The sequence below is a fragment of the Leopardus geoffroyi genome, chromosome C2, assembly GCF_018350155.1.
Source record: "Leopardus geoffroyi isolate Oge1 chromosome C2, O.geoffroyi_Oge1_pat1.0, whole genome shotgun sequence".
Taxonomy (NCBI): Eukaryota; Metazoa; Chordata; class Mammalia; order Carnivora; family Felidae; genus Leopardus; species Leopardus geoffroyi.
Window position 1 is genome coordinate 157,885,723 of NC_059333.1, and position 21,215 is coordinate 157,906,937.

Genomic DNA, 21,215 nt, shown 5'->3' on the forward strand with positions numbered 1-21,215 from the left:
ATCAGTGCGTGATGGTCAACCCGTCTTCCGTGCACCACAAAGACCGCCCTTGTCTGGACGGCAAGCCTGACGCTTTCCCCAGCTCACAGCCCAGGCCACAGCTGCGGTGGCTGCTCTGCCAGGCACCCTGGGACTGTCTTCCCTTTGCTTCCCTAGCTGATGGATGCCTTCTTCCCAAAGGAAAACCCACCTCGGGGCTGGTCCCAAATCTCCAAGGTCCTACTTTAAATCCAGCCGTAGCCAATGAACCATTTTAATTTGGGGGTTTAAATTTATGCTCCCCACCTTACTCCCACTTCAATATCACAGTTGTAGATGTTCTTTTCAAAGAAGCCTTCCCATCCACAGTGTCTGCTCCCACTATCCAGAACTATAAATTTTCATCAATGTACCATGGCAAATTTTTCAGCACACTGCAAAAAAGTTATTCAAAAGCGCAGAACAATATTCTACACATTAACTTCTACAACAGCCATGGGAACTCACGTATCTATTACCTTCAGATAAGCACTGGGCAAAAGAAGGGACAAGCAACATCACTGTTAATATTCTGTGAACGCCACACAAGCTAACTCAAAAGGGGTCGCAAACACTATCATCCTTTGCCGGCTGTATCTACTCGAGTGAGTGCCGGGCTTGCGAAAGCATCCAGCACTGGGCCCAGGGTGGGATGCAGGGGCTGAGGTGGTGCAGTAACGGGGCTATTACGTCTTGGTTAATTCCATGCCGTTAAAACGTTTTTTGGGTTTTTTTAAGGTAACGTGTCAGATCGGTCTATGGAGGTGGGTCAGAGAACACCGGGATAAGCTCCTTTGCCCTATCCTTATTCTCCTAACTAAGGCAGGAACATGTTAAAGAGTCAGTATGACAGGGCCCCCTCTGATCGGAGTCAGGTTAAAGGATAGCCAAACAATGGAGGGGGGAGGGGAAAGGGTGCTCATGGCCCCAGGCGCCAAATCACATGACCTCCCTCCACACGTACCTACGGGCTGATACTTGAGAGTAAAGCGAGTGTACCAGGTGTCCTCCAGTTTCTTCAAGGCTTCATTATCATGCAGCGGGAACACCTGAATCACGATGCCAGAGGTGAGCAATCTTCTCACTGTGAAGGCAAATGGTGCCAAGCTACATAAAACGGATCTGAGATTGCTCGTGGCATGATATACTTTTCCACATGCTGTGAAGACAGCCCAGGAAGGAAGCAGTGTGACACAAAGATCACTGCCTACTACTCTGAAGGCACATATTCCTTTGTTCTTCACCATGTAAATATCTTGGCTATTTTGACTATGGAAGCAATACAAGTTAATGTAAAATGTAAAACCATACAGAAATGTACAAATTAGAACTGAGAGACACCAGTTATTCTCTTCCTCCCACAAAAAATAACGAGCGTAAATAGCAATTTCATGCAATATCAGACTTTAAAACATACACCCATAAATGCACATTATAAAAACAAAAGTCGGATCATGCTACACCAGTGTTCTGTAACCTTTTCTCATCCAGCAGTGTATGATAAATGGTTTTCAATGCCAATACCTGCAAACGTGAAATGTCCTTTTTAACGGCATCATAATATTCCCTTGTATGAAGTGCTATAATTTAATCCTCTGTTGAAAAATACTTGTTTCCCTTCCTTTTTCCTTTGCTATTATAAAAGTTAAAATTGTTATACACGTATCTTTTCCCACCTGCCCACTATTTTCTCATATAAATTTAGAAGTAGAACCATTGGGTCCAAAAACACACGTATTTTAAATTTAAACATCTACTATAAAACCACCCCTAGAAAGACTTTACCAATCTGTCCCTCCCACCAAAGTGAAGGTAAGACAATGTTCAGTTCCTTTCATTCTTGTTGATACTGAGTATCTGCAGGATCATTTTCATCCTTTCTAATCTGATAACAAGGGCTTATGTTTACAAACAGCAAATGTCAAAATCAAATAAAATCATACTTTCAGCAGCCAGTCATCTGATATGATTTTATCCACTCGCACACATAGTGGAAAGAGGCAAGTGAATTGAACCAAAGACAATATCCCCTGGTGATAATAAACGAAAGCAGGGCATTCTCTGATCCATATACTTAGAGTGATTCACCGGGTGGGTGGGCGTTCAGGTCTTAACAGGAAGTGTGCTCAGCAGGCAGGGGGAACTCTGAGGCAACGCCTTGTGCCATATGTGGGGAGATAGAGTACTTCGCTCACAAGCTGCTGGTACAATCTCTAACAAAGAATATAGCTGGTGCTAAGTTGGAGTTTGCATAAAGAGAACATGCTTTGCGGTTTGCATCTACTGAGAAGCTTGGAGTTCTCCGAGGTTTACCAGCTCACCTCTCGCAAGGGCTGTCTCCCGTATCTCCCATCTACCTCCTCACCAAAGACAAGTGGAGGGCTTATTAGGCAACAGGTCCCTCAAAGAGGAGGGCAAAAGAATGTCTGCAGCAGTGGGGGTGGGAACATGTTGTGTTTCATGTTGAAATACTACATATAACAAAGAGAGACAGTATTCTCAAGACAGACGTCCTATCATAAAGTCTTCAGAGTAATTTAAAAGTAAAGCTAATTTCTTAGAAATGAGCAAAGAGGGGCGCCCGGGTGGCTCAGTCGGTTGAGCGTCCGACTTCAGCCGAGGTCATGATCTCACAGTTCGTGAGTTCGAGCCCCGCGTCGGGCTCTGTGCTGACAGCTCGGAGCCTGGAGCCTGCTTCAGATTCTGTGTCTCCCTCTCTCTCTGCCCCATCCCCACTCATGCTCTGTCTCTCTCTGTCTTAAAAATAAATAAAACATCAAAAAAAAAAATTAAAAAAAAAAAAAGAAATGAGCAAAGAATGCTAAATAGGAGAGATGTGATGCCAAAATTGGAAAAAGTCTGGGTCTGGAAGAAAAATTCTTAATAGATGATTGTTACTATTATATCTCAGACATAAGTTATCAAAAAAAGTCTTAAAAAGCTAGGGTTGTGATGAAATCCTTAATGACTAAGAAAGGTATACACTCAAAACATGCACAGACACATTAATAAGGGGGGAAAGGTACATGGTTTAATTTCTATTAGCCACTGGTGCCATCAAACCCATTTCTTAATATTTTTATTCTGAAGTGTTTCAGAGGATTTTTCTTCAGCTCACATGGAAGTCAGTCACCCACAACGGTTCTGATTCTTCTGTCTTATTTGAGGATGCACAGCCGTACCTTATTCTTTCTTCCAGTATTATGCTTTCCAATTGCTATATCAAGTTATTCAACTGTGAACTGACAACATCTAAACTATTTTACTATTTCTAAGTTCTTTTTAAAAAACGGACTGCATTCCACTACAGATGACTCTCGAGGCAGGCATAAAAACCAGCTACTTCTAAAAATAGGACCGTGAACTGAAGGACCCAGAGAGAATATAAAGCCTCATGTCCTAAATTACCAGGCTTCTCTTCGCCATCAATGCCAAAAGCATGGTTCCAATTTCAGCTTCTAAAAATAGAGGCCTTTCTTTTAATCCTTTAACTTTCTCTTGTCAGCTAAGAATGTAATTAAAATGACCCTTACCTTCAAAGGAAAATAGGATGCTGTGCAGGCCCTATTTAAAGAAAGAATCCACTGCTTCTGCGAGGATCAAGATGGCAGACCGGAGGATCCTGAGCTCACCTCTTCCAGACGCTCCGAGGCTACAACTACATACACAACAACTCTCTGAGAATGACCGGAAGACTAGCAGAACCGATCCTCTATAGCCACAGAGAGTCACGTCAAGAAGCATGGGAGGGGCAGAGAAATGGTGTGATCAGGACCCACACCCCAGCATGGCACCCCACAAGTGGGAGGGATATCACATGTAGGGGGGTCCTCCCTGAGGAGTGAGGGGTTCAAGCCCTCCATGGGGCAAACTTGCACTGGGGACCCGCACTGGGAAGATGGGCCCCCCAAATGCCTGGCTTTGAAAATCAGCAGGGTTTAATCCCAGGAGAGCCAGAGGGCGATAAGAAACCAAGACTCTACTCTTTTTTTGTTTTTTTTTTTTAATTTTTTTTTCAACGTTTTATTTATTTTTGGGACAGAGAGAGAGAGACAGAACATGAACGGGGGAGGGGCAGAGAGAGAGGGAGACACAGAATCGGAAACAGGCTCCAGGCTCTGAGCCATCAGCCCAGAGCCTGACGCGGGGCTCGAACTCACGGACCGCGAGATCGTGACCTGGCTGAAGTCGGATGCTTAACCGACTGTGCCACCCAGGCGCCCCAAGACTCTACTCTTAAAAGACCCATGCACCTACTCACTCCAAGACCCAGCACAGAGGCAACAGTTTGAAAAGCATCTGGGCCATACGTGAAGGAGATTTACTAACTTTAGGGCATGTGCCAGAGGTGCAGGAAACTGCAGGAATTTCCTCCATGAATGGAAGCAGTGGCAGGTGCCTAGTACTGGTGAGAAACAGTTCTTTTATTTTTTTAAAGTTTATTGATTTATTTTTGAAAGAGAGAGAAAGCCCAGGAGGGGCAGAGAGAAAGGGAGACAAAAAATCCCAAGCAGGCTCTGCACTGTCAATGCAGAGCCCGATTCGGAGTGGGAACCCACCAACAGTGAGGTCGTGACCCGAACCGAAATCAAGAATCAGATGCTTAACCCACTAAGCCATCCAGGTGCCCCAAGAAACAGTTCTGATTCTCCTCTACCTTGCTAGCACTGTTAGCCCCACCCTCATATTCCCCTGCAGACCTGCCCCACTTAACCCTCCCCTCCCTGGCAGGCAGCCCCCAAAGTGGCTCCCACCTTATCACACTCACCAGGTCACCTCCACCTTCATTGTCATTCCCCTAAAGGGGCTCCCACCCACCATGGGCCCACAACAGTTGCAGCTCAGCCAGAACAGAAGGAAACACACAAAGGACACCACTGGAGCTCTGGATTCTGGTGACCAGCGGGAGAATGCACTTTTGAGCCCCACAGTACACCTTTTACAGAAGGCCTCTCGCTCAAGAACAGACGTGGCTGATCTACCTAATACACACAAGCAAACATGGAGAGGCAAGATGGGAAGACCGAGGAATATGACAAAACCTCAGAAAACTCGGTGAAAAAGAGATAAACCATCTACCCGATAAAGAGTTCAAAGTAATGGTCACGAAGATGCTCATTAAACTCAGGTGAAGAATGGATGAACACAGCAAGAACTTCAAAAGATTAAAAAAAAAAAAAAAGATAAAAAGGGAACCAGAGACAAAGAATATAATAACTGAGTTGAAAAATACACTAGAGAGAATCAACAGCAGATTAGAAGATGCAGAAAACTGGATCAGTGATCTGGAAAACAGGGTAATGGAAATGACCCTAGCTGAATGGCAAAAAGAAAAAAGAATTTCAAAAACTGAAGACAGTTTAAGAGACCTTCAGGACCTTAAGAGATCAAGGGTAATAACAATTGCATTACAGAGGTCCCAGAAAGAAAAGAGAAAGAGAAAGGGGCAGAAATCTTATTTGAAGTAGTTACAACTGAAAACGTCCCTAACCTCAACAAGAAAATATATCCATGTCCAAAAAGGAAAGAGCCCCAAACAAGATGAACCCAAAGAGGTCCATACCAAGACACAAAATAATTAAAACGTCAAAAATTAAAGAGAAAATATGAAAAGCAACAGGAGATAAGCAACTAGTTACGTACATGGGAACACCCGTAATACGATCAGTTGATTTTTCACCAAATTTGGAGGTCAGAAGGGAGTGGCACAACATATTCAAAGGGCTGAAAGGAAAAAAACCCACAAAGAGAAACACTCCCCAGCAAGGTTATCATTCAGGACTGAAGTAGATAGAGATAGAGTTTCCCAGACAAAAGAGTTCACCACTAAACCAGCTTTACAGGAAATGTTAAAGGGATTTAAGTAGAAAAGGCCCTAACTAGAAGAAAATTTTGAAAGAAAAAAATCTAACTGTAGCAGCAAGCATATGCCAGACGTGGTAGATTACCTGCTTACAAAGAGAGTATGACGGTTAAAAGACAAAAGTAGTAAAGTAAATGATATCTATGACAGTTAAGAGATACACAAGATAAAAAGATGCAAAATATGATGTCAAAAACACAAAACAGGGAGAGGTGAGAGTAAAAATGTAGTGCTTTTAGAAAGCGTTCAAACTGGGGCGCCGGGGTGGCTTGGTTGGTTAAGCGTCCGACTTCGGCTCAGGTCATGATCTCGCGGTCCGTGAGTTCGAGCCCCGCGTCGGGCTCTGTGCTGACAGCTCAGAGCCTGGAGCCTGTTTCAGATTCTGTGTCTCCCTCTCTCTCTGCCCCTCCCCTGTTCATTCTCTGTCTCTCTGTGTCTCAAAAATAAATAAATGTTAAAAAAAAAAAATTAAAAAAAAAAAAAAAAAAAAAAAAAGAAAGCGTTCAAACTTAAGCAACCATCAACTTAATACAGACTGCTATCCACATAGAGTATTATATGTGAACCTCATAGTAATCACAAACAAAAACCTATAATAGATACACAAAAACTAAGGAATTCAAACACAACACTAAAGAAAGTCATCAAATCACAAGGGACAGGAGGAAAAGAAGGAACACAGAAGAACAAAAAAAACCAACCAAAAACAACTAACAAAATGGCAATAAGTACAAATCAGTAACTTAAATACAAATGGGCTAAGTGTTCCAAGTGTTATTTTATTCAAAAGATAAAGGGTGACTGAACAGGTAAATAAACAAGACCCATCTATATGCTGTCTAAAAGAGACTCGCTTCAGACCTAAAGACACATACAGACTAAATGTGAAGTGATGAAAAAAGGTATTCCATGAAAATAAAAATGAAAAGAAAGCCAGGGTAGCAATATTTCTATTAGACAAAATAGACTGTAAACGAAAGGCTGTAATAGACAAAGAATTACATAATAATTGAAAAAATCCAACAAGAGGATACAACAATTGTAAATATCAATGCACCCTACATGAAAGCACTTAAATATATAAAGCAAATACGAACAGACTAAAAGGTAAAAATTGACAATAATACAATAAGAATAGGGGACTTTAATGCCCCACTTACATCAACAAATAGATCATACAGGCAGAAAATCAATAAAAAACAAAACCAAACACACACACACACACACACACACGCACAGAGATGGTTTAATGACACATTAAACCAGAGGGACTTAACAGATACATACAAAAATGTCCATCCCAGACCAGCAGAATACACATTCTTTTGACATTCACATGGAACATTTAACAAGATAAATCACATAGTAGAGCAAAAACAAGTTTCAATAAATTGAAGGTTGAAATCTTATGAAACATCTTTTCTGAACACAATGGTATAAAACCATAAATCAACTACAATAAGCAACCAATGAAATCAATGAGGAAATAAAAAAATACCTTGAGACAAATAAAAATGGAAGCACTACATTCCAAAATCAATGAGACTCAGCAAAGGCAGTTGTAATAAACAATCTAACCTTACACCTAAATAAACTGGAAGAACAAAGCCCAAAGTTAATGGAAGGAAGGAAACAATAAAGATCAAAGTGGAAATAAATAAAATGAAGACTTATAAAACAATAGTAAAGATCAATGAAACTAGTAGCTGGTTCCTTAAAAAGATGAATAAAATTGATAAACCAGATTCATCAAAGAAGAAGGAGGAGAAGAAGAAGAAGGAGGAGGAGAAGGAAGAGGAGGAGGAGGGGGGAGAAAGAAAGAAAGAAAGAAAAGAAGAAAAGAGTAACCATATAAATTACAAAGGATTTTAAGAAACTACTACCAAGAGTTACATGCTAGAAGAAATTGATAAACTCCTGGAAACATCCAATCTTCACAGAAGACAAATAGGAAGAAAGAGGAAATCTAAACAGACTGATTACTAGTAATGAAACTGAATCAGTAATCAAAAAACTTCCAACAAACAAAAGCCCAGAACCAGTTTCACAGGTAAATCCTACCAAACATTTAAGGAAAAGTTGGTATCAGGGCACCTGAGTGGCTCAGTCATTTAAACATCTGACTTTGGCTCAGGTCATGATCTCGTGGTTAATGAGTTCAAACCCCGAATCTGGCTCTGTGCTGATAGCTCAGAGCCTGAAGCCTACTTGGGATTCTGTCTTCCTTGCTCTCTGCCCCTCCCCCACCCTCTTTCTGAAAAATAAATAGACACTAAAAAAAGCTAAAGAAGTTAGTATCAATCCGTCTCAAACTATTCCAAAAAGTTAAAGAGAAAGGAACATTTCCAAATTAATTCTATGAGACCAGAATTACCCTGATACCAAAACCAGACAAATATACAACAAAAAAAGAAAATCACAAGCCAGTATCGCAGGCCAGCCACATATGACCAAAAAACACAGAGAATATCACACTCAAGATTAGGAATAAGAAAAGGATGTCCACCCTTCACCACTTTTATTCAATATAGTACTGGAAGTTCTTGCTGCAATAATCAGAGAGCAAAAAGGAATAAAAGGCATTCAAATTGATAACGAGGAGGTAAAACTGTCACTATTTGCAGATAACATATTATATATAGAAAAACCTAAAGAATCCACAAAAATTAGATTAAATGAATTCAGTAAAGTTGAATAATGTATAATTAATATACAGAAATCTACATGTTTCTATATACTAATAGTAAAACGTTATAGGAAGAAATTAAGAAAACAATTCCATTTAAAACTGCATCAGAAAGAATAAAATAAATAGGATTAATTTAACTAATGAGGTGAAAGACCTATACTCTTGAAAACTTTGAGTCATTGATGGAAGAAATTGGAGATAAAAATAAATGAAAAGACATACCGTGTTCATGGATTAGAAGAATTAATATTGTTAAAATGTTCGTATTAACCAAAGCAATCGACAAACTCAATGCAATCCCTATCAAAATACCAATGGCATTTTTCACAGAATTAGAATAAATAACTCTAAAATTTGTATGGAACAACAAAAGACCCTGAATAACCAAAGCCATCTTGAGAAAGAAGAATAAACCTGGAGGCATCATGTTTCCAGATTTCAAACTACACTACAAAGATACAGTAATCAGAACAGTATGGTAATGGCACACACAGAAAAAGGCATATAGATCTATGGAACAGAACAGAGAGCCAGAAATGAACCCATGTAGATATGCTCAATTAATCTTTGCCAAAGGAGGCAAGAATACACAAATGGGGAAAAGACAATCTCTTCAAAAAATGGTGCTGGGAAAGCTACAGCTACATGCAAAAGAATGAAAAAAGATCAATTACTGACACCATATACAGAAATAAACTCAAAATGGATTAAAAATTCAAATGTAAGACCTGAAACCATACAACTCCTTAAAAAACAACAACAACGACAACAACAACAAAAACAAACAAACAAAAAAACACAGGCAGTAGACTCCTGGACACTGGTCTCAGCACTATTTTTTTGGTTCTGTCTCCTCAGGCAAGAGCAACAAAAGCAAAAACAAACCATTGGGTCTACATCAAGCTAAAAACCTTTGCTATGCAAAGGAAACCATAAAGAAAATGAAAAGGCAACCTACTGAATGAAAGAAGATATTTGCAAATGATATATCTGATAATAGGTTAATATCCAAAATATATAAGGAACTCATGCTACACAACAATAACAAAAAAGCAAACAATCTGATTAAAACATGGTCAGAGAGAGCTTTCCCCCTAAGGTCAGGAACAAGACAGGGATGTCCACTCTCGCCACTGTCATTCAATCTTAGCCTCTGCAATCAGACAACATGAAGAAATAAAAGGCATCCAAATCGGCCAGGAGGAGGTCAAACTTTCACTCTTCGCAGATGACATGACACTGTATATGGAAAACCCTAAAGATTCCACCAAAAAACTGCTGGAATTGATTCGTGAATTCAGCAAAGTTGCAGGATATGAAATCAATGCACACAAATCGGTTACATTCCTATACACCAACAATGAAGCAACAGAAAGAGAAATCAAGCAATCGATCCCATTTACAGTTGCACAAAAAAACATAAAATACCTAGGAATAAATCTAACCAAAGAGATGAAAAATCTATATGCTGAAAACTATAGAAAGCTTATGAAAGAAACTGAAGAAGACACAAAAAAAATGGAGAAAGATTCCATGCTCCTGGATAGGAAGAACAAATATTGTTAAAATGTCGATACTACCCAAAGCAATCTACATATTCAACGCAATCCCTATCAAAAATAATACCAGCTATTCTTCACAGAGCTAGAACAAATAATCCTAAAATTTGTATGGAACCAGAAAAGACCCCGAAGAGCCAAAGCAATCTTGAAAAAGAAAACCAAAGCAGGAGGCATCACAATCCCAGACTTCAAGCTATACTACAAAGCTGTAACCATCAAGACAGTATGGGACTGGCACAAAAAGAGACACTCAGATCAACGGAACAGAATAGAGAACCCAGAAATGGACCCGCAAACGTATGGCCAACGAATCTTTGACAAAGCAGGAAAGAATATCCAATGGAATGAAGACAGTCTCTTCAGCAAGTGGTGCTGGGAAAACTGGACAGCGACATGCAGAAGAGTTAACCTGGACCACTTTCTGACACCAGACACAAAAATAAACTCAATATGGATGAAAGACCTCAATGTAAGACCATCAAAATCCTTGAGGAAGCCATCAAAATCCTTGAGGAGAAAGCGGGTAAAAACCTCTTTTATCTTGCCTGCAGCAACTTGGTACTCAACACGTCTCCAGAGCCAAGGGAAACAAAAGCAAAAAGGAACTACTGGGACCTCATCAAAATAAAAAGCTTCTGCACAGTGAAGAAAACAATCAGCAAAACTAAAAGGCAACAGACAGAATGGGAGAAGATATTTCCAAATGACATATCAGATAAAGGGCTAGTATCCAAAATCTACAAAGAAGTTATCAAACTCAACATCCAAAAAACAAATAATCCAGTGAAGAAATGGGCAAAAGACATCATAGACACTTCTCCAAAGAAGACATCCAGATGGCCAACTGATACATGAAAAAATACTCAACATCACTCATCATCTGGGAAATACAAATGAAAACCACAATGAGATACCACCTTACACCTGTCAGAATGGCTAACATTAACAACTCAGGCAACAATAGATGTTGGCGAGGATACAGAGAAAGACGATGTCTTTTGCACTGTTGGTGGCAATGCAAGCTGCTAGAGCCACTCTGGAAAACAGTATGGAGGTTCCTCAAAAAAACTAAAAATAGAACTACCCTACGACCCAGCAATTGCACTACTAGGCATTTATCCATGGGATACAGGTGTGCTGTTTTGAAGGAATACATGCACCCCCATGTTTATAGCAGCACTATCAACAATAGCCAAAGTATGGAAAGAGCCCAAATGTCCATCAATGGATGAATGGATAAGGAAAATGTGATATATACACACAGTGGAGTGTTACTTGGCAATCAAAAAGAATGGAATCTTGCCAATTGCAACTACGTGGATGGAACTGGAGGGTATTATGCTAAGTGAAATTAGTCAGAGAAAGACAAAAATCATATGACCTCACTCATATGAAGACTTTAAGAGACAAAACAGATGAACATAAGGGAAGAGAAACAAAAATAATATAAAAACAGGGAGGGGGACAAAACAGAAGAGACTCATAAATATGGAGAACAAACTGAGCGTTACGGGAGGGGTTGTGGGAGGGGGATGGGCTAAATGGGTAAGGGGAACTAAGGAATCTACTCCTGAAATCATTGTTGCACCATATGCTAACTAATTAGGATGTAAATTTTAAAAAATAAAAAATAAAATTAAAAAATAAAATAAATAATAAAAAAATTAAAATTAAAAAATTAAAAAAACATGGTCAGAGAACTGAACTTTTTTCCAAATAAGATAGACAGATGGCCAACGGACACATGACAAGATGCTCAATATCACTAATCACCAGGGAAATGCAAATGAAAACCACCATGACGTATAGCTTCACGTGTGTCAGATTAGCTAGTATCAGAAAGACAAGAAATAACAAGTATTGGTGAGGAGGTAGTAAAAAAGGAACCCTACTGCACTGCTAATGGAAATGGAAATTGGTACAGCCACTATGGAAGACAGTATGGACGTCCCTCAAAAAATTGAAATAGCAATTTCATACAACCCAACAATTCCATTTCTGGGTAGTTACCTCATGAAAAGGAAAACACTAATTCAAAGATAATCTGCACTTCTTTGTTCAATATAGCATTATTTACAATGGTCAAAATAAGGAATAAACCCAAACGTCCATCGACAGGTGAATGGATAAAGAAGACCTACTACATAAACATACAGACAAATGAATGTTACTCAGGCATGAAAATACAGTGGGGGGAGGAGTTAAGGTGGCGGAGTATGAGAGGACCCAATGCTACCCTCATTCCTTGAAAACATCTAGATAAATATCAAATTGCATCTGAGGACTCAATACCCAGGAAATACATCTGAGGACTGAGAAAACAAACTGCGTAACTACAGGAAGGAAAGAGACCACATCCTAGGAGGTAGGAGGTGCAGGGACATGATCTGGGGGAGAAAAGAATCACAGGTGCCGCAGGGCGAAGAGAGTCCAGATCAGGGAGAGAGGAGGGGGGAGAGAGAGAGAGAGAAAAAACAAAACGCAGGGCACTGAACAAGAAAAACCCTGTCAAGGAAAACAAGAGGGGCTGATTATTGCAAGTTTTTGCAAGCAGTGGAGCTCAAAGTCTGAAGTTTCAGAAGTCTGTGCCAAGGTGGAGCCGGGCAGGCCTAGAGGTCTCCTCTGGAGGAGGGCAGAGGCCTGGGAGTGGACAGTGCGTTCTCCTGGGTTGCGCTGGGAGAGACAGTTCTTCTTGGAGTGCGTTTGGGAGAGGCAGCATTGTCTCTCTGGGGACAAAAGAGCCGGGAGCTTCCATTAGCATAGGCGCAGAGGCACCTGCTGAGGGCAGCTAACCTGGATGTGGGCTCTTTGCTGGCTTTAGCATAAACTTTAAGCCCCTGGACAGTTGAGCAACTGCCCTTCTGTGACAAACCAGCACCAGCCAAAGCATGGCAAGACCCTCCCCTAGAAGATCAGCACAAGTAGAATCCCTAAAATCTGAAATCGTGAAACCCAGTCAGCACGCCTGAGACAGGAGCACCGCATCGCCGGGTGAGCAGATGGCTCGGAAACAGACCAGCTGAAGGCAGGGATCTGAGGAAAGCCTGGGACAAACGAGAGGAGACTGTGTGCTCCCCTGTGAGGGCTTCCTGAACAGCAGTAAGTGCGAATTCCCCTCTCCAGGGACAATAAAGCCGGCTGATGCCATTTGTATCCCTGCCCATCAGCACAGTCAGACTTCAGCGAAAATCACAGTCCTCACGTTGGAGGCTTGGGTCACTCACACCAAGCCCCACCCCCTGAGCTCTGAAGGTGCTTCGGAACTAGGGCGAGAGTGCCTGAGAGTCAGAGCAGCAACAGGCCCCTCCACTACAAGACCACCACAAATCCCCTGCATGCACCAAATCTACTGACCATAAAGTGCTGCAAAACTTCAGCTCTCAGGGAAATGGCATCTAGCTTCTTTTAAGAAGTAGACCAAAACACACCTAATTAAAACTCACCACACAGTGGACAAGGTCCAAAGACTCCCCGCTGCAGAGAACTGACCGGAGGTAAAGAACAGCCAAAAAACAACAGTAGTGTACACACAGCATACACCAGAAACACCTCCTGAAGTGCCAAACCCTGGGCAGTATATGACTTCTTTGATATCCAGCCATTACTCTCCAGAGCAGGAAACATAACAGGCTTTCCTAAAACACAGAAAACAGAGACCGAGACAAAATGCCCAGATGGGGGAATTTGTCCCAAAAGAAAGAATTAGAAGAGGTCACAGCCAGGGATCTACTCAAATCAGATATAAGTAATAAACCTGAACCAGAATTTAAAACCACCGCCGTAAGGATACCCGCTGGACTTGAGAAAAGCACAGAAGACACCAGGGAGTCCTTTACCGCAGAGGTAAAAGACCTAAAACTAGTCAGGCCAAAATAAAAATGCTAGAACCAAGATGCCAAATAGCCTAAATGTAATGACAACAAAGACGGAAGAAGCAAAGGAAGGAATCAACGATATAGAAGATAAAATTATGGAAAATAATGAGGCTGAAAAGAAGAGGGGAAAAAATATTGGATCATAAATATAGACTTAAGGAACTCAGCAACTCCTTAAAGTATAATATTCATGTCATAGGAATCCCAGAAGAAAAAGAGAGGGGAAAGAGGGCAAAAGGTTTATTTGAGAAATTACAGCTGAAAACTTCCCTAATCTGGGGAAGGAAACAGACATCCAAATCCAGGAGGCACAGAGAACTCCCATCAAAATCATAAAAGTAGGCCAACCCCAAGATGTGTTGTAGTAAAATTTACACAATACAGAGATAAGGAAAGAATCATGAAAGTAGAAAGGGAAAAGCAATCCGTAACTTAACAAGGAAAGACAAATCAGCATAGCAGTAGATATCTCCATAGAAACCTAGCAGGCCAGAAGGGAGTGGCACGACATATTCAATGTGCTAGGTGGGAAAAATATGCAGCCAAGAATACTTTATCCAGCAAGACTGCCATTCAGAATAGAAAAAGATATAAAGGTTCCCAGACAAACAGAAACTAAAGGAGACCATGACCACTAATCTAGCCCTGCAAGAAATATTAAAGGGGACTTTTTGAGTGGGAAAGAAAGACCAAAAGCAACAAAGACTAGGAAGGAAAGAGAAAAACTCCAGAAACACCAACTTTATAGGTAATACAATGACACTAAATTTATATATATGTGTGTATGTGTGTGTGTGTGTGTGTATACATATATAAATTATATTATATATTATATATATGTATAATGAATATTATATATTCACCCTGAATATATAATTATATATATTATATATATAATCACCCTGAATATAAACGGACTACATGCTCTCATCAAAAGAAAGAGAGTATTAGAATGGATAAAAAAAAAAAAAAAAAACAAGACCCCTCAATATATTGCCTACAAGAAACTCAGTTTAGATCTAAAGATACCTGCAGACTCAAGGTGAGAGGATGGAGAACCATTTATAATCCTAACGGATGTCAAAAGAAAGACACTTATATCTGACAAACTAGATTTTAAACCAAAGACTGTAACAAGTGACAGAGAAGGACACTGTATCATAACAAAGGGGTCTACCCAACAAGAATATCTAATAATTATAAATATTTATGCCACCAACGTGGAAACACCCAAATATATAAATCAATCAATAACAAACATAAAGAAACTCATTGATAACAATACCAAAATAATAGGGGACTTTAACATCCCACTTACAGCAATGGAAAAGTCATCTAAGGAGGAAATCAACAAGGAAACAATGGCTTTGAATGACACACTGACCAGATGGACTTAATAGATGATATATTCAGAACATTTCATCCTAAAGCAGTGAACTACATGTTCTTTTCAAGTGTACATGGAACACTCACCAGAATAGGTCAGATACTGGGTCACAAATCAGCCCTCAACAAGTATAAAAAAGACTGAGATCATAGTATCATGCATAACTTCAGACCCCAACGTTATGAAACTTGAATTCAAAGGTAAGAAGAAATCTGGAGAGAGCGCAAATACATGGAGGTTAAAGAAAATCCTACTAAAGAATGAATGGGTCAACCAGGAAATTAAAGAAGAAATTAAACAATGCATGGAAGCAAATGAAAGTGAAAACACAACAGTCCAAAACCTTTGGGATGCAGCAAAGGCGGTCCTAAGAGGGAAGTATATTGCAATACAGGTCTACTTCAAGACACATCTCAAATAAAAAACCTAAAGCACACCTACAGGAGGTAGAAAAGGAACAACAATTAGAGGGTAAAGCCAGCAGAAGAAGGGAAATAATAAAGATTAGAGCAGGAATAAACAATATGGAAACCAAACAAACAAAAAAAACCCAAGAGACCAGAGCAACAAAACTAAGAGCTAGTTCTTGGAAGGTATCAATAAAATGGATAAACCCCCAGCCAAACTTATCAAAGATAAAAGAGAAAGGGCCAAAACAAATAAAATCACAAATGAAAGAGGAGAGATCACAACCAGCACCAGAAAAATACAAACAATTATAAGAGAATATTATTAAAACTTATACGCCAACAAACTGGGCAATCTGGAAGAAATTGACAAATTCCTAGAAACACACAAACCACCAAAACTGAAACAGGAAGAAATAGAAAATCTGAACAGACCCATAACCAGCAAAGAAATTAAATCAGTCATCAAAAATCTCCCAACAGATGAAAATCCAGAGCCAGATGGCTTCCCAGGGGAATTCTACCAGACATTTAAAGAAGAGTTAATACCTATTCTTATCAAACTGTTCCAAAAAATAGAAATGGAAGGAAAACTTCCCAATTCATTCTACGAGGCCAGCATCACCTTGATTCCAAAATCTGACAAAGACCCAGCAAATTATAGGCCAATATCCTGAATGAACCTGGATGCAAAAATTCTCAACAAAATAGGAGCAAATCAAATCCAACAGGACATTAAAAGAACCATACTCCATGATCAAGTTGGATTTATTCTTAGGGTGCAAGGGTGATTCGACATTCACAAATCAATGTGATACACCACGTTTATAAAAGAAAGGATAAGGACCATATGATCCTCTCAATAGATGCAGAAAAAGCATTTGACAAAGTCCAGCATCCATTCTTGATAAAAACCCTCAACAAACTAGGGATAGAATGAATGTACCTCAAAATTATAACGGCCATATAAGAAAGACCCACAGCTAATATCCTCAATGGGGAAAAATTGAGAGCTTTTCCTCTGAGGTCAGGAACAAGACAGGGATGTACACTCTTACCACTGTTATTAAACTTAGCACTAGAGGCCCTAGCCTCAGCAATCAGACAATAAAAAGAAATAAAAAGCATCAAAACAGGCAAGGAAGAAGTCAAACATCCACCATTCACAGATGACATGATACTCTATGTAGAAAACCTGAAAGGGGCACCCGGGTGGTTTACCTGGTTAACGAGCTAACTCTTGCTGTGGGCTCAGGTCATGATCTCATGGTTCATGAGTTTGAGCCCCACACCGGGCTCTGTGAAAACAGCATGGAGCCTATTTGGGATTCTCTCTCTGCCCCTCACCCACTTTCATACATTTTCTCTCTTTAAATAAATAAATAAACATTAAAAAAAAAGAAACCCTGAAAGACTCCACCACCAAAAAATTGCTAGAACTGATACATGAATTCAGCAAAGTTGCAGGACACAAAATCAATGTACAGAAATTTGCTGCATTTCTATACATCAACAATGAAGCGGCAGAAAGAGAAATCAAGGATTCGATCCAATTTACATCTGTACCAAAACCATAAGATGCCTAGGAATAAACCTAACCAAAGAGGTAAAAGATCTGTACTCTGAAAACTATAGAACACATATGAAAGAAACTGAACAGGACACAAAGAAATAAAAAAACATCACATGCTCATGGGTTGGAAGAACAAACATCGTTAAAATGTCTTTACTACTGAGAGCAATCTACACACTCAATCTACAATCCCTATAAAAATAACACCAGCATTTTTTACAGAACTAGAACAAACAATCCTAAAATTTGTATGGAACCACAAAATATCTCTAACAAAGAACTCCTGAAAAATAAAAGGAAAATGGGAGGTATCACAATTCCGGACTTCAAGCTGTATTATACATTACAAAGCTGTAATCATCAACACAGTATGGTACTGGCACAAAAACAGACACTCAGATCAGTGGGACAGAATAGAGAACCTAGAAATGGGTCCACAAACATAGGGCCAACTAACCTTCGACAAAGCAGGAAAGAATATCAGATGGAAAAAAGACTGTCTCTTCAGCAAGTGGTGCTGGGAAAACTGGACAGAGACATACAGAAGAATGAACCTGGACCATACACAAAAATAAACTCAAAATGGATGAAAGCCCTAAATGTGAGACTGGAAGCCATCAAAATCCTCGAGGAGAAAGCAGGCAACAACCTCTGGGACACTGGCTGTAGCAACTTCTTACTAGACACATCACTGGAGGCAAGGGAAACAAAAGCAAAAATGAACTACTGGGACCTCATCAAAATAAAAAGCTTCTGTACAGCAAAGGAAACAATTAACAAAACTAAAAGACAACCTATGGAATGGGAGAAAATATTTCCAAATAACATACTGGATAAAGGGTTAGTATCCAAAATCTATAAGAACTTATCAAACTCAACCCCCCCCCAAAAAAAACCCCAAAAATTTCAGTTAAGAAGTGGGCAGAAGACATGAATACACATTTTTCCAAAGAAGACATCCAGATGGCCAACAGGAACACGAAAAAGATGCTCAGAGTGCTTGGGTGGCTTAGTCGTTAAACATCCAACTCTTGATTTCAGCTCAGATCATGATCTCAAAGTTAGTGAGATCATGCCGTGCTCACGGACAGGGCCTGCTTGGAATTCTCTCTCTCCTTCTCTTTCTCTCTCTCAAAATAAAATAAATATTTTTAAAAATGATGCTCAGGGGCCAACATGGCGGAGAAGTAGGGGGAATCCATACTCCCTGTGTCTCTCAAACAAAGAAGTGTAGAAGCCAAAGGACTGAACACCAGAGCCCGGGCGGAAAAGACTGAATCTACTGGGAAGAAAATGGGAAAGCTGGAAAAAAGATAGGTGGGCGACTGCCAACTGGGGGAGATTTAAAAAAAGGCCTTTGGGCACGGAGGGGAGGGGCCCCCTTCTGCAGAGAGACAAAGAGAAGAGAAAGGGCGGCTGGGGAAGTGTCCAACCGGATCTGGACAGGAGAAAGACCCCGGACCCTGCGGCTGAGACTGAGACGGATCGAACCCTAACTGCGGGTCTATCTCCAGACTGGGGCCAGCTCCCCCGCGCACCTAGGGAAGAGGGGAGCCAGGCCTGGGTGCGGTGGCAGGTTAGGGGCTCAGTCCGCAGTTGGAGGAGGTGGTTCCCTCCCTGGAGGGCTGCGTGCCAGTGCGGAACCTGCCTGCAACCACCACCCCGGGGCTCGAGGCAAGGGCCGTGGCTTAGTCTGCAGTAGGAGAAGGCTGTCCTCCCTGAAGTGCAGCGGCACCGACAAAGCCACCGGGACCACACATCGCCACCCTGAGAGGCGCTTCCCCAGCGCCAGAGCGCGGGGAGCAGGATCCGAATCCTAGCCAAGCGCAGGGTCAGGGGAGTCGGCGGAGAGAGAAGGACCGCCCCGTCTGCGCTCGGGGCACAGTGAGGACGACTCAAACGGAGTCCTCCGGGTCGGCTGGGTGGAGAAGAGACTGGGGGATCACCATTCGCCCCTCAACCCCACCAAGGCGGGGCCTCAGGGCGCCCCCCCCCCCCCCCACGCAGTAGTGGGGGTGGTTCCAGATTACGCCAAACCACGCCCCTTTGCACTGGGTACCTGCGTCTCCAGCGGAGGGGCCCTAGACCCTGCAGACAGCTATTCCCGACAAGGTCTGCAGCGTTGCCTGGATTAACTCTAGGTCAATTCCGCATATAGAGACATATCCTCCCCCTCCCCCCCCCCCCCTTTCTCCTCCTTATCTCTTCCGTTCCTTAGGCTGGTTACTCTGCTCATTGGTCTCTCTGAACAGGCATGTTTAATCCATTGTCTCCATACACGTTCTACACCTCCTTCTTTACACTCCTTTCTGTCTCTTGGAATAATTAAGCCACATGGTTTCTCTGTCTGGGTAACTTAATCTTCGTTAGGTTTTCCCCGCCCCCTTCTTTATTTTCCTTTCTCTCTCTGGATTAAGCCTTTTAGTCTCCGCATAATCAAGGTGTATTTTTTCTCTCTTTGTGTGTGCTCTTCCATCAGCACCGTCTCCACCCTCTTCTTAGTCTTTACTTTTTTGTTTTTGTTTGTGTTATTTGTTTGTTTGCGTGTTTCTCTCTCCTGTTTGTCTATCTGTTTTCTTTTCCAGGGCTACTCCAAGGAACAAATCAAAGCACACCCGGTGGATGGTCCAAAATATCACTACAAATAGGGTAATAAAATAACCAAAGTCACAACAACAGAGAGCAAGTAACAATCTCCGGAAAAACACCTCCAGAAGGGCCAGGCCCTGGACAGGGTATGACCCTCCTTTAACATAGCAGTGCTCACCAGTGCAAAGCACACAACAAGCTTTTAAAATGCACAAGGGACAGAAAATTAGCCGAAATGACAAAACGGAAGAATTCGCCTCAAAAGAAATTCCAGGAATTAGCGACAGCTAGCGAATTGATCAAAACCGATTCAAGCAATGTAACGGAACAAGAATTTAGAATAATAATGATAAAATTAATTGCTGGGCTTGAAAAAGGCATAGAGGACAGCAGAGAATCTATTGCTACAGAGATCATGGGTCTAAAAAAATAGGATGAATTTAAAAATGCCATAAATGAAGTGCAAAATAAAAAGGAGGCGGCCACAGTGCAGACTGAAGAGGCAGAGGAGAGAATAGGTGAGTTAAAAGATAAAATTATGGAAAAAGAGGAAGCTGAGAAAAAGGATAGAAAAATCCAGGAGTACGAGGGGAGAATTAGAGAACTAAGTGACACAATCAAACAGAGCAATATCCACATCATAGGAATTCCAGAAGAAGAAGGAGGAGGAGAAGGAGGAGGAGGAGGAAAAGGGAGGAGAAGGAGAAAAAGAAGAAAGAGGAAGAGGAGGAGGAGAAGAAGGAGAGAAGAAGAAGAAGACGACAACGACAGAGAAAGGGGCTGAAGGTGTACTCGAACAATTCATAGCTAAGAACTTCCCTGATCTGGGGAAGGAAACAGGCACTGAAATCCAAGAGGCACAGAGAACTCCCTTCAGATGTAACTTGAATCAATCTTCTGCACAACATATAGTGAAATAGGCAAAACACAAGGATAAAGAGAGAATTATGAAAGCAGCTAGGGATAAACAGGCCTTATCATTCAAAGGTAGATACATAAGGGTAGTAGCAAACCCATCTACTGAAACTTGGCCAGAAAGGAATGACAGGAAATCTTCAATGTGATGAACAGAAAAAATATGCAACCAAGAATCCTTTACCCAGCAAGTCTGTCATTCAGTGTAGAAAAAGAGAGATAAAGGTTTTCCCAAACAAAAACTGAAGGAATTCATCACCACTAAACCAGCCCTACAAGAGATCTTAAGGGGGATTCTGCAAGTGAAATGCTTCAAGGACCACAAAGTACCAGAGAC

At 41.1% G+C, this 21,215-nt stretch overlaps 1 protein-coding gene across 13 annotated transcripts in view; it reads right to left on the reverse strand.

The window, feature by feature from the left end:
- Positions 1-21,215, reverse strand: part of ANO10 (anoctamin 10) — a 288,539-nt gene that overhangs the window by 198,047 nt on the left and 69,277 nt on the right. For all 13 annotated transcript variants that reach the window (XM_045436772.1, XM_045436774.1, XM_045436775.1 and 10 more), the window contains one exon: positions 983-1,102. In XM_045436772.1, the coding sequence (XP_045292728.1) occupies positions 983-1,102 (120 nt within the window). The remainder of the gene's footprint in view (positions 1-982; positions 1,103-21,215) is intronic.